The sequence below is a fragment of the Pseudorca crassidens genome, chromosome 19 (genome assembly GCF_039906515.1).
Source record: "Pseudorca crassidens isolate mPseCra1 chromosome 19, mPseCra1.hap1, whole genome shotgun sequence".
Classification (NCBI taxonomy): domain Eukaryota; kingdom Metazoa; phylum Chordata; class Mammalia; order Artiodactyla; family Delphinidae; genus Pseudorca; species Pseudorca crassidens.
This window is the reverse complement of record NC_090314.1, coordinates 48523347-48543629: the sequence shown is the minus strand read 5'-3', so window position 1 is coordinate 48543629 and position 20283 is coordinate 48523347. Positions and strand designations below refer to the sequence as shown.

The following is a 20283-nucleotide window of genomic DNA, read 5'->3' as shown; positions in this document are numbered from 1 at the left end:
ATCCAACAGGAAATTAAAAGCAATATAGTATTTAAGAAGGCTATGATAGCTTGTTTATTTTGTTAACATTCCTTTCAATTCATGTTCTGTTTGCTTTTACCTGACTTTTGACTTGAACTGCCCTAAATAATAGAGGTTGGAGGATGGTAAGAAGGAGAAATTGATAATTTAAGAAAGAATCTAGGGCTTCCCTGGTGGCGCAGTGGTTGAGAGTCCGCCTGCCGATGCAGGGGACAAGAGTTCGTGCCCCGGTCCGGGAGGATCCCACATGCCGCGGAGCGGCTGGGCCCGTGAGCCATGGCCGCTGAGCCTGTGCGTCCGGAGCCTGTGCTCCGCAACGGGAGAGGCCACAACAGTGAGAGGCCCGCGTACCACAAAAAAAAAAAAAAAAAAAAAAAGAAAGAAAGAATCTAGCAGAGTACTCTCAGAACTTATATAAGATTTACCTAATTTTCTATATCAATAGTTTCTTTGTAATAGATGTTTTAGATTTTATAGCTTGTCTAATCTATTTGTTTGTCTTTACAGCAAGACAGATCGGCTTGCCAAAGGATCAGAATGTTACCAAAAGAGCCTTAGTTTAAATCCTTTCCTCTGGTCCCCCTTTGAATCATTATGTGAAATAGGTAAGCTTGTAGAGGTGGCTACGGGAGGGTTCTTCCATTTCTTCTTCTTCTTTTTTTTCCCCTGCTTAATTTTTGGAGAGTGATACAAATTATCCACAAGAAAAGTATTTTTCAAAGCTAAGGGCTTTTAAAATTGAGAACAAGAAATAAGGTAGAATCATATGTTTTAGGAATAATGTGTCCATTCTTGTGTCCTCTAGAATGAGTTGTATTGTGAGTATAACACTAGCCAAAACAGCATTCTGGGTAAGAAAAGAAATTAAAAGAATGCCCAGAGCAGAAACTGTTCTATAAATAAGACCTGGATAATATGGGGGGAGAGTGTCTCAGTATATATGTTCCAGGATGCATAAAGGATCATTTTAAAACATTGTTGTGTCTTTACATGGAAGTGCTCAAAACTTTAGTATGATTTCTACAGCGTTTCACCTCTTCACCCTCACTCCTTACCTTGAGCAAAATGAGATCTATTTGCTTTCTGCTTTAAAACAAACACAGAAATCTGCATTCTCCTGTGATTTATTATATTTAAAGTCAGTGTCATTGTGGTTTAGTTTATTTCCTGAATTTACAGCTTTATCTTAGGGGTAAACTTTTACGATAAATTGATGGATGGGCTTTTGGGAGATAAATCTGATTCACTGAAACAGAAGAACTTTAAAACTTTGGATAAGGCCTTATTTCCACTGATTTATGCATGCTTGAAAAAAAAATTTAACCTTCGTTTCCTCAGAGGCAAACTTTTTTTTTTCCCCTTCACAGGTGAAAAGCCAGATCCTGACCAAACATTTAAATTAACATCTTTACAGAACTTTAGCAGCTGTCTGCCCAACTCTTGCACAACACTAGTATCTAATCATAGTTTATCTCACAGACAGCCTGAGACAGTTCTTACAGAAACACCCCAGGACACAATTGTAAGTGTATTATACACTAGTGTTCAAAATATTGTGAAAATGAAAATCAATGATCTGAACTAAATAATGTATCATAAATGACATGGTAGAAATTTTCTGTTTCAGGAATTAAACAGATTGAATTTAGAATCTTCCAATTCAAAGTACTCATTGAATACAGATTCTTCAGTGTCTTATATTGATTCAGCTGTAATTTCACCAGATACTGTCCCTCTTGGAACAGGAACTTCCATATTATCTAAACAAGTTCAAAATAAACCAAAAACTGGTCGAAGTTTATTAGGAGGACCAGCTGCTCTTAGCCCATTAACCCCAAGGTAAGACAAATAAAAGATACTTTAAAATGTGCTGTAATATTAAACGATCATATAGTAATTCCTATATTAGTAATATAAATTAATATGAACAGCAACTTCTAAATCATTATGGAAATAGAGGTATTTAATAAGTCAATAATGAACCTATTCCATTTTCAGAAAATGAAGTAATAGAAATACAGTACCTGTGATAAAAATTCCGTCTTAAATATTGGAGAAAATTCTAAAACATGCATTATTCAGCTGGTGTATGCATTAAAAAATACTGTGTTTATGGCTGTGCATCAGTGAACCTCTTAAAATGTTGGATTGCTTATGATAATAATCAGAGTGACAGCAGTGGTTATTGTTAAAGTACTGTATTCCAAAATGGGAAGGAAGAATTGACACCTATTGATATGAAATATTTTGTCAAATTATCAGAAATATATGTATATATAAATATAGGAACCCAGCCCAGAGGAAGCATATCCAAAAGAATCAAAATAAAAAATTATATGTTAGGGGCTTCCCTGGAGGCGCAGTGGTTGAGAGAGAGTCCGCCTGCCGATGCAGGGGACATGGGTTCGTGCCCCGGTTCGGGAAGATCCCACGTGCCGCGGAGCGGCTGGGCCCGTGAGCCATGGCCGCTGAGCCTGCGCGTCCGGAGCCTGTGCTCCGCAGCGGGAGAGGCCACAACAGTAAGAGGCCCGCGTACCGCAAAAAAAAAAAAAAATTATATGTTAAAACAGACTATGAGTTGGGTCCCAGTTCCAGGGAGCTACTAAAATAGTATGACCATGAGATTACAAAACTCATTGAATCCACAGATGTGTTCATTGGCTTCTGGAGACATTTTCTCTGTAATAGGGTCTAAATCCCATAAATTGCAAGAATTTGAAGTAATTTGATAATTTGGATCTTAGCTTTTACAAACCCACTCTTCTTTATTTCTAATAAATCTCCTGAGTCAGTAGTTGCTGCTCAATGTAGTTTATTGTTTGATTTTTTTTTAAAATTTTAGTTATGGTGGGTGGAATAGTCTACATTCACAGCTTATTTTTAATCTGCCCCTCAGATCCTAAATGCCCCCAAGACTGATTTGCCATTCTCTTCCTTTTAGACCTTCTAATTTAAGTATACTGCTGCTTTATATATGCCTTGATGACTTTTTGACACCTTGATTTCAACCTCTTCTCAGTTTTGGGATTTTGCCATTAGAAACCCCAAGTCCTGGAGATGGATCCTATTTACAAAACTACACTAATACATCTTCTGTAATTGACGTGCCATCAACCGGAGCTCCTTCAAAAAAGGTATTTTCCGTGTAAAATACAGTTTTGGTATTGATGAAGGAAATTCATTTAAAATTCCAATCTGTTAAAGGCAATTTCAGAATCTAACTTTCTTTAATTGCTGTTGCCTTAGAAGAGTTTATCTAAATGTAAAAGAAAGTTGTCATTATCATAGCCTCCAGTCATAGTAGGAGACACAAAGCTGGTTGCTCTATTGGCCATGTAAGTTTGTAACTCACAAGTATAGTTTAATTCAGCATATAGCTAAATAAACATTCAGATTTTTAATTTCCTTTTTTTAAAAAACAAAATTAAGATTGTTTCTATCACTTCGAAGGTAAATAATGGAAATTATACCTGCCATAGTTTTTGCTTATCCCCACCACTATGTTTGTTTTTTAATTTTACTAATTAACATGATAAAGCCAGCTATTTCTGATAATAAAATTTTTATAGTGGATCCTCATACAGGTGGAGTAAATATGTAATAAATGTATAGTAAAATGAAAAATATTTCACAGTATCCTTATAGTAAATACTGCAACAAGACTGAGTTGCAACTGCGACTCTTTTTATAATATTCTTTTATTAAAGTCTGTGGCAGTAGAAGCCAAAGTGCTGTTTATTTAAAACATATCCGTGGTGCAGGGTATCTTATGTAAGAATTAAATTAGTTATATGTAAAATACTTATTGCCGTGCTTAATAGATGTTTAAGAAATGGAAGCTAAATGAGTCAAACTGGTATGTGAATGACTGATATAGCCCTTTTACCCTCCTAGAGAGACATGTTGCTTCTTGTTTTGTTTTTACTCTTACTCCTGAACTTCCTTAGAGTCAGCAAAATTTTTTTCTATGATAGCTTCTTAATGAGTGATAATAGGAACTCCAAGAGTGGTAAACAGGGACTATAAAGTAGTTAATATGTGGATTATTTTAAATAGGATTTTTTAAAAGTTGGCAACTACCTGCTGTTGTATTATTATGGGAGTGAAATATAAATGTGGAAATTAGTTTATTACAGTTATGAGAAGGCATAGCAGGATGGTGGTTAGCATGCCAGGTGAAGTAGGCCAAAACCATGTGAGTCAGAGTAATTAAGGACAAGTTAGGCAATGAACAGTTACATGATTTCATTGCCCAGTCTCAACCTCTTCCTGTCTCAACCTCTTCTGCCTCTGTTCTATTACAAGACATTCCTGGAAAAGGTATACTTCTAGGTCTGCCTGCAGTATCAACTAAAAATATCAAACCAAGTAGTGAGTTTAGTAGATAGTACTTTGCTAAATAAGGACCAGAGTTGACTAAGTTTTGTCCCTTGTGTGAATGTAGAGGTGCTAATCTGGGGAAGGAAGAGGAGGAAGTGTTATAAAAGTTTTATTGAAGGGAGTGGTAGATTAGGTGAAAATATTCAGTGGATAGTTAGTTATAGAGGAAAGACTCTGGCCAAGTGATAGAAATAATAATTGAAGGGTTAGAATGGCCAGGCTCTCCTAGGGAAAGAGAGAGTAGCTAAAGATCTTAATTTGGTAGTAAAAAAATTTTTTAGTATCCACTGACACAGTAGCCAGAGATCACTTTATCAAGAAGTTAAGTGAGGACTTCCCTCGTGGTCCAGTGGTTAAGACTCTGTGCTTCCACTGCAAGGGGACATGGCTTCATCCTTGGTCGGGGAACTAAGATCCCTCATTATGTGTGGCGCAGCCAAAAAAGAAAAAAAAAGGTTAAGTGATTAAAATAAATAGAAATAAGGTAGTAAATTAGAGAAAAGAGAAGGGGCAAGCAGAGACCAGTTAATAGAAGATTGAACACACCAGAAAGAAATGCTAATTCTAAGAGCAATATTCTTAGAATTTGGAAAATAATCAGATGATTTTTTTTTAATCTACTCCTCTGAATTACTCTAGAACTGTTTTTACTAAGTGCCAAAGAAGGGATATAAAATCTTGCTGTATTATTATTTTTTTATGTATACTAAGTTAGATCATAAATCTTGAGAATAGTAGCTGTCTTAAAGTTCTTCAGCATTTAGCCCAACTGGGAAAGATATATAAATAAATGGCTTCTAGGAATTTTGAGCCTTTCCCTGGAAACTAAAGTTGAAAGATGAAAGGATAGTGTAAGGGTAAAAATACTGAGCTTAATATGAAGAAATAGGCTGATGTTCATTCTAATATAACATTAAATTAACCTAAAATGACATAAATAATGACATTAATAGTTTGTGTTTTCAGATGACAGACGGTATATAATATGAAATCTTGTATTAGGAAAATGTAGATGGGCACATCATGATGTCTTTTATCATTTACAGTGCAATTTATAATTCACAAACCTTAGACTTTTTGTGTTTTACAGTCTGTTGCCAGAATCGGCCAAACTGGAACAAAGTCTGTCTTCTCACAGAGTGGAAACAGTCGAGAGGTAACTCCAATTCTTGTTGCACAAACACAAAGTTCTGGCCCACAAACAAGGTATTTATTATGGTGTCATTATTTGATACTGTTCATTATTTGATATTGTTTCTTATTGTGAAACATGATTGTAATCCTTCAGTTTAGGCAGGTTTTGACTGTCCCAAGAATTCTAGAATGACTATTTTAAATTTTGAATATGTTAAATTTGAAATTTCTAACTTACTGAAAAACGAGTTTAATTTTTAGTTGAGTATTATTATGCAAGTAAAGACAAGAGTTAGCTAAAATACCTTTTTACTCTAATTGCCTCATGAATTTGTTTGAACTAGATATTCTGAGCAGTCCTCCAAAATAATTTTCTTCTTTTTTTATATGACCTTCTCCACTGGTCAAGTACAGATAGATTATTCTCGCCTTCCCCTATTATGCATTTCTATAAACGGATCATAATACTAATCTTCCAATAAATCTTCAAATAATGAATCCATTTCCACACAGAAGTGGTGTTAAGTAGGATCTCTCTTGTTCAAGGACTCAAAAATAAATTATAGCTAATATTTTAAGAGAAAGCTCCAACTTTGTCTCCTAAAATAATGAACATGTACCATAAGTCTTAAAACAGACGTACGTGCGCATACACCTTGACTATATAAAAGGCCTCAATATTTCTAAAATGCCAGGATGGTACGTCTCATCATGAGAGCCAGCTCTCAGGCAGGTGACAGTGATTGCCTCAGGCTCAGTTATGAGAAGGAGCCTGAGGCCTCCTGCAGAGCAGCATTAATCAGGCCAAGTATATGCTAGTCTTGAAGAATACATAAACATAATTTACTGAATTATACATTTCACTTTAAACAAATACACTAACTAATATGCATCAACTATAATGATTTTGTGTTCTTTGTATTATTAATTCCATTTTATCTTCTCTTTTTTTAAGTTAAGGTATTGTTGATATACACCACTTTATCTTCTTTATTGCTTGTTTTAGTTTCCTACAGCTACTGTAACAAAGTACCACAAACTGGGTGGCTTAAAACAACAGAAATTTATTCACTTACAGTTCTAGAAGCTGTAATCCAAAATCAAGGTATAGACAGGGCCATGCTTCTTCTGAAGCCACTGGGAGAGGATCCTTATCTTTCTAGCTTCTCGTAGCCCCAGGCATTCCTTATTTTGTGGTAGTACAACTCAGTATTTGCCTCTGTCTCCACATAGCCATCTTCTCTGTGTGCCTCTGTATTCAGATTTCCTTTTTCTTATTAGGACATCAGTCATGTTGATTTAGGGCCCACCCTGATGACCTCATCTTAACTTGATTACATCTAAAAAGACCATATTTCCAAAAAAGTTCACATTAACAGTACCAGGGGTTAGGGCTTCAACATATCCTTTTGGAGATACAATTCAACCCATAACATTGCCTTATTAACACTTACTCTTTATTTTGTCTTTTTAGAGGTCGTTTTAGGGTTTATATTACACATTTTAACTTATCACAGTCTACCTTCACGTAATACTTTACCATGTCACATACAGTATAAAACCTTATAATGGTATATTTTCATGCTCCTCTCTCAGTCTGTATGCTATTGCTGTCATATATTTTACTTTAGAGTGATTGTTGTAGTTTCTGCCTTAAATAGTTATCTTTAACAGAGACTTTTTTTTAATAAGAAAAAGAAGTCTGTTTTATAGATACCCACATATTTACTGTTTCTGGCACTCTGTTTCTTTCTGTAGATCCAAATTTCAATTTGGTATTTTTTTTTTCTTCATCTTGAAGGACTTCTTTTAACACTTCTTGTAGTCTAGGTCTGTTGGTAATGAATTTTTTTTCAGCCTTTGTATGCAGAAGAAAGTTTTAAGTTCACCTTTGTTTTTATTTTTGAAAGATATTTTCACTGGGTATTGAATTCTTTTTTTAAATATTTATTTATTTTGGCTGCACTATGTCTTAGTTGCAGAATCTTCGTTGAGGCATGCGGAATCTTTAGTTGTGGCATGTGGACTTATTAGTTGCAGCATGTGGGCTTCTTAGTTTCAGCATGTGGACCCTTAGTTGTGGCATGAATGCGAGATCTAACAGTTCCCCGACCAGGGATCAAACCCGGGCCCCATGTATTGGGAGCACGGAGTCTTACCCATTGGACCACCAGGGAAGTCCTGGGTATGGAATTCTAGTTGACAGTTTTTTTTTTCTTTAAAGATGTTGCGTTCCTGTCTACTGGCTTGCATTGCTTCTGACAAGAAGCCTGTTGCCATCCTCATTTTTGTTTCTCTATGTATGTAATCTGTCTCTTTTCTCTGACTCTTAAGATATTTTCTTTATCACTGATAATTAAGCCATTTGATTATGATGTGCTGTAGTGTGTTTTCTCCTTTCTTGGCCTTCAAATTCATTGAGCTCCTTGGATCTGTAAATTGATAGTTTTCATCAAATTTAGCTAATTTGGGGCCATTATTTCTTCAAATACTTTTTCTGTCCATGTCCTTCTCTCTCATTCTGGGACTTTAAGTACATGTATATTAGACTGTTTAAAGTTGTCCCACAGTTCACTAATACTCTGTTCTTTTTTGTTTCCAGTCTTTTTCTTCTCTTTCATTTTGGATAGGGTTTACTACTGTGTCGTCAAGCTAACGAATCTTTTCTTCTGCAGTGTCTAATCTGCTGTTAATCCCATTCAGTGTGTGTGTGTGTGTGTGTGTGTGTGTGTGTGTGTGTGTGTGTGTGTGTATTTTATCTTAGGCATTCTGTTTTTCATCTCTAGAAGTTTGATTTGGTTCTCTCCTTAACATGCCCATGCTTTCTTCTACCTTTTTTAACATATGGAACTACATTTTATAGTAGCTCTTCTAATGATCTTAACTACTAAGTCTTACTGTGTCTGTTTTTTATTGATTGGTTTTTCCCTTCAGTATAGGTTATATTTTTCTGCTTCTTTCCATGCCAGGGTTTTTTTGTATGCCAGTTATTGGAAATTTTACGTGGTTGAATGCTGGACTTTTTGTATCCTTTTAAGTATTTTTCAAGTTTTGTTCTGGGATGCACTTAAATTTTTTTTTTAATATCTTTATTGGAGTATAATTGCTTTACATTGTTATGTTAGTCGCTGCTGTATAACAAAGTGAATCAGCTATACGTATACACATAACCCCATATCCCCTCCCTCTTGTGTCTCCTTCCCACCCTCCCTATCCCACCCCTCTAGGTGGTCACAAAGCACTGAGCTTATCTTCTTGTGCTATGCAGCTGCTTCTCACTAGCTATCTGTTTTACATTTGGTAGTGTATATATGTCAATGCCACTCTCTCACTTCGTCCCAGCTTACCCTTCCCCCTCCCCATGTCCTCAAGTCCATTCTCTACATCTGCGTCTTTATTCCTGTCCTGCCCCTAGGTTCTTCAGAACCATTTTTTTTTTTAGATTCCATATATATGTGTTAGCATACGGTATTTGTTTTTCTCTTTCTGACTTACTTTACTCTGTACGACAGATTCTAGGTCCATCCACCTCACTACAAATAACTCAATTTTGTTTCTTTTTGTGGCTGAGTAATATTCCATTGTATATATGTGCCACATCTTCTTTATCCATTCATCTGTCATTGGACACTTAGGTTGCTTCCATGTCCTGACTCTTGTAAATAGTGCTGCAATGAACATTGTGGTACATGACTTTTTTTGAATTATGGTTTTCTCAGGGTATATGCCCAGTAGTGGGATTGCTGTGTCATATGGTAGTTCTATTTTTAGTTTTTTAAGGAACCTCCATACTGTTCTCCATAGTGGCTGTATCAATTTACATTCCCACCAACAGTGCAAGAGGGTTCCCTTTTCTCCACACCCTCTCCAGCATTTATTGTTTGTAGATTTTTTGATGATGGCCATTCTGACCAGTGTGAGGTGATACCTCATTGTAGTTTTGATTTGCATTTTTCTAATGATTAGTGATGTTGAGCATCCTTTCATGTGCTTCTTGGCCATCTGTATGTCTTCTTTGGAGAAATGTCTATTTAGGTCTTCTGCCCATTTTTGGATTGGGTTGTTTGTTTTTTTGATATTGAGCTGCATGAGCTGCTTGTATATTTTGGAGATTAATTGGTCAGTTGCTTCGTTTGCAAATATTTTCTCCCATTCTGAGGGCTGTCTTTTCGTCTTGTTTATGGTTTCCTTTGCTGTGCTTTTAAGTTTCATTAGGTCCCATTTGTTTATTTTTGTTTTTATTTCCATTTCTCTAGGAGGTGGGTCAAAAAGGATCTTGCTGTGATTTATGTCGTAGCGTGTTCTGCCTATGTTTTCCTCTAAGAGTTTTATAGTGTTTGGCCTTACATTTAGGTCTTTCATCCATTTTGAGTTTATTTTTGTGTGTGGTGTTAGGGAGTGTTCTAATTTCATTCTTTTACATGTAGCTGTTCAGTTTTCCCAGCACCACTTATTGAAGAGGCTGTCTTTTCTCCATTGTATATTCTTGCCTCCTTTATCAAAGATAAGGTGACCATATGTGGGATGCACTTAAATTACTTGTTAACAGCTTGATCCTTTCAGGTTTTGCTTTTTAATTTGTTCGGTGGGACAAGAGCAGCCTTTAGTCTGGATTAATTTTGCCCCACTTTGAATACTCTACTCAATGTTCTGTTTAGTATGAAGTTTTTTCACTCTGGCTATTGAATATATGAGCCATTCCCAGACCAAGGTGAGCTCCAAGAATTGTTCTGCCTGCTCCTTTTCAGTAGTTCTTTCACCACATTCTGGTAGTTTCCTCACTGCAATACTGTAAAGCAATTCTGATGCTAACTACCCAGACTTAGCATAGATTTTGCAGGCTATGGTCACAGTCCCAACAAGACTGTCATCAAGTCTTACTGACTTGCCAGTTACAAGCTCAGGGGTTCCCCAGGCCACTCACACTTCTAGCCAACTGGCTACAAATTTGAGGATTCATGCTAGCCCCTCAGGTTTGATAATTTGCTAGAACAACTTACAGAATCTAGGAGAGTGCTATACTTAAAATTACAGTTTTATTATAAAAGATACAGAGCAGGACCAGACAAATGAGACCCATAAGTTAAGATCTGGGAGAGTACTGAATACAAGAGCCTCTGTCTCCATGTGGAATCGAGATGTCACCCTCTCGGCATATCTGTGTGTTCATCAACCAGGAAACTCAACCAAGATTTGATGTTCAGAGTTTTTAATGGGTTTTATTACATAGGCATGATATATTGTGTCATTGATCCCTTGAATGAACTTAGTCTCCAGCCACCTTCCCCTTCCTGGAGGAGGTCAGGCTAATATCACCTAGCTCAAAGTCCAGTCCTCTAATCACATGGTTAATCTTTCCAATATGGCCAGCTCCCCATCCTGAAACTATCTAGGACCCCACCATGAGTCACTTCATTAGCATAAACTTAGGCATGGTCCCAGACACCCACAATGAGTAACAAAGATATCACTTGGGAAATTCTGAAGATTTAAAAGCTCCCTATCAACAACTTGGGACAAGACTAGGCAAATTATCATACAACACTCAAACACCTGCACTGGTCAGTTTTCAACTGAAGACTCTAAGGAAACCTCTTACAGATCTTTGGAGCTCCCCTCTTTGTAGCACTCTCCTTTCTGGTGCTACAATCTGCAGATTCTAACTGCCTTGGCTTCCCTGAATTCTCAACATTTTCTTCTCAACACACGGAGTCCACTGAGCTCTAGTTGTGTTCCCCTTCCCTGCCCTGCATCCTCAGAACTTTCCTCAGGCATGTGCTACCTGCTGTCCAGTGTCTGAAAAACATTGTTTCATATATTTTGTTCAGTATTATAGTTGATTAAGATGGGAGAATAAATCTGGAATAAATAATTCCATATTACTCTATCATAATTGGTAGAAGTCTGTTCTTTTATTTAGTACTCTTAGCTAAATCACCCAAGAAAGTTTGTGGGTCATCGTTTTCTCCACATGTTAACCTCTAAAAATCATTTCTGTAACCTTTCCAAGGCATTTTCCTATAATTACTAGGATATTTCATATTTTATTGCAAAGCCATAAGATGATGCTGTTTACAAAAACTTTTTTAAATGGTATTTCATATAATTGGCACATAGTCAAATTAAGTAGTAAGTGGTAGAACCTGATTTTAAACTTCAACAGTCTGATTCTGGAGCACATGCCTTTCAGTGTCAAACTCCTAGTTAAACAGATGCAGTATCCTGTTTCACTTTTCTGGTGCCTGTCAGACTTTGAGTTTTTTATTTTGTCAGATGGCCCTTTGGAGCTAACAGAACCCTAATGAAAATTATAATACAGGGATGTCTTCTTTAACCTCCTAGCCCCAGAACTCTCTTATTATTTTTACTTCTACCCCCACAAGATGTATGTTACCCTCATGTAGCCTTTTGCCTGTTTAAAGCAAGCTCAGCATCTTTCTCAGGCTTGTCCTCCCTATAAACTGCTCCATACTATGAAGTTATTCCCTCCTACTTCTCAGGCAAAAGTCTTTTCTATAGTTACGTAATCTTATTGACAAAATATAGCTTACATGTATAGTATAAATGACACATAGTTGTTCCTGCCAAGTAAAGGATAATGGTACTTTTAAAAATGAATAGGTTTCTGGAAAAGGCAAAACTATGGAAACAGTAAAAAGGTAAGTAGTTGCCAAGGAAGGAGGAGGGATGAGTAGGCAGAGCACAGAGGATTTTTAGGGCAGTGAAAACATTCTGTATGATAATATAATGATGGATGCATGTCATAATACATTTTTCCAAATCCATAGAATATACAAAACCAAGAGTGACCTCTAAGGTAAACTATGGGCTTTGGATGATTATCAATGAGTGACAATGTGATAGTCACTGTAGATTCATCAACTGTAACATTGTTCCACTTTCGTGGGGGATGCTGATAACGGGGGAGGCTGTGCATGTGTGGGAGCAGGGAGTATATAGAAATTCTCTGCACCTTCCCCTCAGTTTTGCTGTGAACCTTAAACTGTGCTAAAAAAAAATAGTATTAATAAAAAAATTATCATTAAAAAGTAAATTGGTCAACCCAAATGACCTCACTTGCTGAAATCTCTACATTGAGATTGTATCTTTGAAAGCCTGTGCATTCTTTTATTCACTGGTCAGCTTCTCTTTTATTTTCAGAAGCTTCTTTGACCCAGACTCAGGTAATTAGTAGGATTTCCCATAAGCTGTATAAACTGTAAATAGTTTAGTCCATAGACTTACTGTCAATTAGATAATTTGAGGTTTAAATCTGCTTGCTTTCTAACAATGGAATTCTTTTTTTTGTAATTAAACTATAGTTGATTTACAAAATTGTATTAGTTTCAGGTGTACAGCAAAATGATTTGTTTTACATACATACACATATATATATATACATACACATATATTCTTTTTCAGATTCTTTTCCATTGTAGGTTATTATAAGATACTGAATATAGTTCCCTGTGCTATACAGTAAATCCTTGTTTATCTATTTTATGTATAGTGTGTGTATCAAGAATAGAATTCTTATATCTTAAGATTTGCCTTTAAAGTAAAAAAAAAAATCTATCCAAGTGATTATTAGATTCCTTTTGCTCTAAACAGAATAATCCCTTGGTGTGGCTGTTTGAATTTACAGGGTAATAACTTCCCAGGTATCAATTGTTCTAGTGGTATTTATTTGTTGGCAAATACTCCACATTTAGACTGTCCATGTCCAGCTTTCTTTTTCTTTTTCTCTAACTTGCTATAGTTGCAAATGAGGGCTAGAGATAATTGGTTTATAGATGTGTTTACTATTTATTGACCCATAATTTTTATGTGGATTGTTTTAAGTTCAAATTAGCAATTTCAGATAGAGTGAAGATCTGTGCTATAATTTTTATCATTTTATCGTAACAAGAATCATTTTTTAAATAAGAGTTTTCATAGGGGGATGAGAAAAGGACTGATGTCATCAATTTTAGAATGCGAACATGTTGAATGCTTATATTTTAATATACTTGAATTGAAACAATAGTTAATGGTCATAAACTGAGGGGTTTTTTTAATGTCTACTTTTATAATTTTTTAGTACAACACCTCAGGTATTGAGCCCCACTATCACATCTCCCCCAAATGCACTGCCTCGAAGAAGTTCACGACTTTTTACTAGTGACAGCTCTACAACCAAGGTAATTTAAAGATTTCTGTATATCACATTTACTTAATGCTTCCTCCTCTAAAATTTCTGTTCATCGATGACTCAATGTCTGATGAATAAATTAGGAGACTATTTAAAAATTTTTTAATGTTTTTTAATTTGGAGGACCATCTGTAACATTTGTAAATTTTCTTGGTCCTTTAATAAATATAACATTGTAGAAATTACAAAATTATAGTGATGGAGAGCAGGTCAGTGGTTATTAGGAGCTAGAACTGAGGGGAGGATGTGACTTTTACAGCATAGCACAAGGGAATTTCTTTGTGTAGTGGTAGAGCAGTCCTATATCTTTATTGTGGTAGTTGATTACACAGATCCATACATGTGACAAAATTATACTGAAGTATACACACCAAAATTTTTTAAAAGGTGCATGTGAAAACTGATGAAATCCAAATAAGATCTATAGTTTTGGTTGCTAGTGTTGTACCAATTCCAATTTCCTGGATTTGATGGTGTACTACGGTTATGTCAAATGTTACCATTGCTAAAAGTTGTGGGAAGAGTAAATGGAAATTTTCTGTGTTTTCTTTGCACGTTTCTTTGCACAATTGGAGGAACTTATACCTTTGGTAAATTTTCTTCATCTATTGACAAATATTATGGACAGTCTTTAACTTTGACATATATAGATCAGCAATTTTGTACCTTATAAATTACAATGCTCTGAGACAATTAGATAGTTGTTGTATCTACTTACTTTCTTATTATTTTTTTTTTTACTTTCTTATTTTTAAATAATAAATGAAAATGATGGTTTTTAAAAAAATGTTTGTTTATTTATTTGGCTGCATTGGCTCGTAGTTGCGGCACGTGGGCTTCTCTCTAGTTGTGGTTCATGGGCCTAGTTGCCCCACGGCATGTGGGATCTTAGTTCCCCAGCCAGGGATCGAACCCACGTCTCCTGCATTGGAAGGTGGATTCTTAACCATTGGACCACCAGGGAAGTCCCAAAAGTGATATACTTTCAATAAAGAGAAATGCTTAAAGCTAATGTACCTTAAACACTAGTTAGTTACTATGATTTATTTTCAGAATTGTTGCGTTCCAAATTAAATGACTGATGACTTGTTTTCTGAGAAAAATACAGATCAATCAAAACTGTTTATTTTATATCTAATACTTGAGAAAAGGGTTGGGGGGATGTCTAAAATAAATGAGTATAATAAGTGTGGGATTTTCCTTCTTGTTACAGGAGAATAGCAAAAAATTAAAAATGAAGTTTCCACCTAAAATCCCAAACAGAAAAACAAAAAGTAAAACTAATAAAGGAGGAATAACTCAACCTAACATAAATGATAGCCTAGAAATAACTAAATTAGACTCTGCAATCATTTCAGAAGGGAAAATCTCCACAATCACACCTCAGATCCAGGCATTTAATCTACAGAAAGCAGCAGCAGGTCTGTTTTAAATGCTTAATGTCTTCTTTGTATTTTATTTTATTTTATTCACTTATTTTAAGTAAATTTATTTATGTTCATTAAAGTGCTTTCCATTTTTTTCTGGATAGATGTTGGAATTTTTAATGAATTATTTTGTAATTAGCCTTTCTAGAAAACCAGACTGCTTTACTGTGTTTTTCTCCTTTGTTTACTACATTGTTTTCTCCTAGAAGGTTTGATGAGCCTTCTTCGTGAAATGGGGAAAGGTTATTTAGCTTTGTGCTCATACAACTGCAAAGAAGCTATAAATATCTTGAGCCACCTACCTTCTCACCACTACAATACTGGTTGGGTCCTGTGCCAGATTGGAAGGGCCTATTTTGAACTTTCAGAGTACATGCAAGTAAGTATGAAAAACAGTTATATATGCCTTTCTAGAGATAATTTAAATTTAATTAAAATGCTTATGCTTGAGAAGCCTAGATATAAAGGGTCAGTATTTATTATGTAATGTCTATATTTATTTTGTCACTATATATATATATATGAGCACAATTCTTTCTTGTGTTAAGGGGTAGTTTAAATTCTTTGGGATTACTTGAGATAGATTTGTAGAGAACCCAAGTCATCCATACATTCTTTTCTTTTTTAAATTTATTTTTCCTTTTTTTTTTTTTTTTGGCTTGTGTCGGGTCTTAGTTGGGGCACACAGGATCTTTGTTGAGGCATGCAGGATCTTTTTGTTACGGCACATGGTCTGCTTGGGTGTCTCTCTAGTTGTGGCAGGAAGGTATTCTCTCTCTAGTTGTGGCACCCGGGCTCTGTAGTTTGTGGCATGCGGACTCTCTCCTTGAGGCGTGAGCTCAATAGTTGTGGCACGTGGGCTTAGTTGCCCCACAGCATGTGGGATCTTAGTTCCCGACCAGAGATGGAACCCGTGTCCCCTGCTTGAAAGGTGGGTTCTTTACCCCTGGACCACCAGGGAGGTCCCCATCGATACATTCTTATGTGAAACATTTGTACTCTACTTAGTTGGATCTGAAAATGTGTATTTACCATGTAATAGATGTTTATAATCAATTCTTTCTACTATATATATAGAGTTCTTACTGGGATGACTTTTTGGCATTTAGTATGTTTTATAAATTTAATACTATGGAGAAAGTTGTATGTAATGGAGAACATAATGTCCATATTACAAGGCTTTTATCATTTTAATTTTAATTATATTTGTTGCTTAAGTTATCTGTTTAAATCAGGAAAAGAGAGGATGATTAGCCTAAAGCCAAAGAAAATTCTAATTTACTCCCCATTTCTTCTTTCAAAGCACTTCATCCCCCTGCCCCTAAACTTAAAATTAGAAAAACGTTTAAAAAAAACTTTAAGAAACCTATATATTAGTAAAATTTCTCTAACATAAATTATTTAAAGTTGATAATAAGGTCACTTATTTGCCCTGATTACTTTCAGCATATATTTGAGTGCATGTTGTATCCTAGACTCTATTCTGTACTGTAATATAGCTAGACAGATAATTGCTTGCCTTCAGAGAGCTTACTTTCTAGTAAGAGACATATTGTAAGCCAATAAATATATAAGGACAGGCAATAAGCATATGAAAGAAATAGCAATAATAATAGCAATAAGCATATGACATAGCAATAAGTCATATGAAAGAAAAATGAGGCATGGTAAGGAGATTGGGAGACAGTGAATTATGGTGCTATTTTTTAAAAAACATGCTCAGAAAAAGGTTACTTCTCCCTGAATGAGCCATACAAAGCTCTAGGGGTGAAGTGTACTTCCAGGTAGAGAATAAATGCAGAATTGAAATTTATTGTAAATTACAATTGTAATTTATCTTATAATTTTTGTAATCTATCTTGTAATAAATAGTAATTTATCTTGTAATTTTGAGTACTAAAGAAAAAAGAGTTGTAGACAGAAAGACTTTTTCATTGCTGGATTGTGGTTTTTTTAATTGGTACACAGGTAAAAGCTTTGTGTGGATTATTTCTTATTTATTGTTTCACAGGTACTTTACATGAATTTTATTGTTACCCCTAATTATAGAGCAGATGTAGACCCAGATATTTAACTAAAGAAAGCCTTTGTTTCAACTTAATTTAGTAAGTTTTTTTTTCATTTTCCTTTTTGTCTATGGCACAGTCACTTTTCAGAGGAAGCAATAGATTCTGAAAAATTTTAAACCAGAAGGTTTCCAAAACCTGTATTTAGCAGGTGGTTAGGTCTGTCTTCTCTTAACCAATGCCTGTTTGAAAAATGCCCGTTTGAAAAACTTATCTGTATAACTTTTAAGGGATTCAGGGAAGTCACAAATCTAAGCTAAATTTAAATAGTATATGGCCATATGTAAGAATTGTTCCTATTTTTCTAGTTTTATAAATTCTGTTTCCATATTTTGTCATCTTCATTTCATTAAGAGTAGACCAGATATTCCTTATTCTAAACTAAACTTGACTTTCAGAATTTTTAACTTACTGAATTGATAAACTGGGGAGCTACATAACCCAAAGCCTCAAACTTCAGGGGAGAGAAGCACAGTTCTGGAAGCTTTGAGTGTGGTGAGGAAAAACTTTGACCTGGTAGCTGAGAAGGGACCCTAAAGTCAAGAGAGTGCTGCAGAAGAAAAGGGAATTATACTAGGCAGGGACTATAGTTCCTAGCAGGTAAGACATTGATGAAAATATTCAGTGCTCAACATGCCATAGGGTTGGTGGCCAGCCAAGCCTGTTTTTCCCCTGAAGTTTTCAGCTCAACCTCGTAATAATCAGTACAAAAATAGGTTTTGTATTACACAGGTCATTCTTCTCTCACCTTTCCTGAGAGTTATTCTATAAAGCCATAATTAAAACATGGAATAGTGTTTTTTGAGAATAAAATAATTGACTTCTTTTTAAATTATTAACTTTGTATAGATCTCTCTTCTGTCTTTTTGGTGGAAACAAATTTTCTTTTCAGAATTCATGTTCCTGCCATAACTTGTTTATAAAAACTAGGTTAAGTGTGAATATGATTACATCAATATTTGACCTACCATGGAAGGTTGCTCAATTTGGCCATGTGTTAGTATCAATACTAGTTCACATAAACACTGTAAAACAAGGCAGCGTTTAGGTCCTATGAGAACAGTGCCCAGCACTCTCCCTCTGTATATGTAAATTGTATCAACTTGTTTTCCCCTTACTAGTTTTTATATTTCAGGCTGAAAGAATATTCTCAGAGGTTAGAAGAATTGAGAATTACAGAGTCGAAGGCATGGAGATCTACTCTACAACACTTTGGCATCTTCAAAAGGATGTTGCTCTTTCAGTTCTTTCGAAAGACTTAACAGATACGGATAAAAATTCACCAGAGGTAAATTAACTGAAACACTTTGCTTATGTGGCTATCTTTTTTTATTTTTATTTTATTTTATTTTTTTTGCCTCACCAGCTCAGCTTGTGGGATTTTAGTTCCCTGACCAGGGAGTGAACCCAGGCCCTAGGCAGTGAGAGTGCAGAGTCCTAACCACCGAACCACCAGGGAATTCCCTGTAGCTATCTTTTGATCATCTTTACCAAACGGAAATGACCCAAATCATTCATTTAGTATCACCCACACTTATTTTCGTATTCTTCTGTATTGGCAGGGACTCAGAGAAGAAGGGGAAATCCTAGAGTATATGGTGCAGATTCACAAATAGAAAAATCATAAAGCAGATTTTTCATTCAGGATTAATCAAGATTTGGTTTTGTTATAATTGCTGTTGTCACCAAGAGTAGAGTTCATTAAACAGAAATAGAGATTTTTTTAAAGTGCTCATTTTAAATTAAAATAATAATTTTAACTGTCATTTTAAGACATAGGCGCAGTTTACATGTTTCAGTCCTATAAGGATTTTATTTCTGTGCACCTCAAGAATATTTAGTGGTACTTCTGTAACATATTTAAGCTTCTGTAGTCTCCATGAACACTGAATTGGCAAATACTGAACCATTGCTCCTAGGGGAAGTACACACACACATATCACACTTGGATCCACCAGTGATCACTAAAGCACTGCAAGTATTGATTTTGGTTTTACAAATAATTTTAGAAAGTAGACAAATTTGCCAATATGGAATCCATGAATGAGGATTGACTATATTAAAACTCTTTCAATTGCTGTCTTTCTGTTCTAAATAAGATCTGAGTCTTGATTTTAGTCATAGATTGCTTTTGTTAGAAAAAAATAAAACAAAATTTTAATTGTGCATTTGGTTCTTGTTTCCATTTTTTTAAGGCCTGGTGTGCTGCAGGGAACTGTTTCAGTTTGCAACGGGAACATGATATTGCGATTAAATTCTTCCAGAGAGCTATCCAGGTTGATCCAAATTATGCTTATGCCTATACTCTATTAGGGCATGAGTTTGTGTTAACTGAAGAATTAGACAAAGCATTAGCTTGTTTTCGAAATGCTATCAGAGTCAATCCTAGACATTATAATGCATGGTAAGTGCTAACAAAGTGCAAAGGCAGTGTCTTATTGATGGGGCTGATACTCAGTAATTTTTCTTATTAGATATCTCTTTGTTGTCATGAATTTGATTACTAACTAATACTTGAGAATGGTACCTACTAGTTGATAACTTCTAACCAAAATGGTTTTTTATGTGAAATTTATACCTTTAACAAACTCTTAACTAATGCCAATAGAATTCCAGATCCTTATATTCAACAGTTTCAACCTTTTCTCCTACCAAATTTTTGCAAATAGGTGGTTTTGTTACTTTGATTTGCTACTATTTCTTAGAACACTAAAATGGTGATTAAAATAGAAAGTGGTTGGGACTGTGGAAGGTTAATCTTTTGGGTTAATCATTATAGCAATTTTCTATTTGTCACTAAATCTGAAGCACTAGATTATTGAAATATATTTTTTCATTGGTGTATATGTATTTTTTAATGGATATCTCATTTCTAAGTAGTTACATTGCCTGAAAGATGGCCTGATAAGTGCTGGCTTCTGCCGACCTATTAAACAGTCAGGCTTGCCAACATTCACATAAAGTTCTCTGTGATATTTTCAGAGCTCAGTTCTTAATAGGACTTCTGTTGTTTTTTAAATATGTACTGTCTGTTCTGCTATATTGCAATAGTTGCATTCTTAAA

The 20283-nt window shown here is 35.2% G+C and overlaps 1 protein-coding gene across 8 annotated transcripts in view; it reads left to right on the top strand.

Annotated features, from left to right (window-relative positions):
* The window catches only part of CDC27 (cell division cycle 27), a 58998-nt gene that overhangs the window by 26594 nt on the left and 12121 nt on the right, over positions 1 to 20283 (top strand). For 3 of the 8 annotated variants that reach the window (XR_010937511.1, XM_067715815.1, XM_067715811.1), the window contains exons 5-14: positions 529 to 626; positions 1389 to 1543; positions 1649 to 1860; positions 3041 to 3155; positions 5474 to 5607; positions 13616 to 13715; positions 14940 to 15147; positions 15360 to 15532; positions 18355 to 18507; positions 19415 to 19623. Coding sequence is in view for 7 of the 8 variants with exons in the window: in XM_067715815.1 (XP_067571916.1) it covers positions 529 to 626; positions 1389 to 1543; positions 1649 to 1860; positions 3041 to 3155; positions 5474 to 5607; positions 13616 to 13715; positions 14940 to 15147; positions 15360 to 15532; positions 18355 to 18507; positions 19415 to 19623 (1557 nt within the window). In the remaining variant the exon portion in view is untranslated. The remainder of the gene's footprint in view (positions 1 to 528; positions 627 to 1388; positions 1544 to 1648; positions 1861 to 3040; positions 3156 to 5473; positions 5608 to 13615; positions 13716 to 14939; positions 15148 to 15359; positions 15533 to 18354; positions 18508 to 19414; positions 19624 to 20283) is intronic. The other 5 variants (XM_067715817.1, XM_067715814.1, XM_067715816.1 and 2 more) reach the window with 3 other exon arrangements.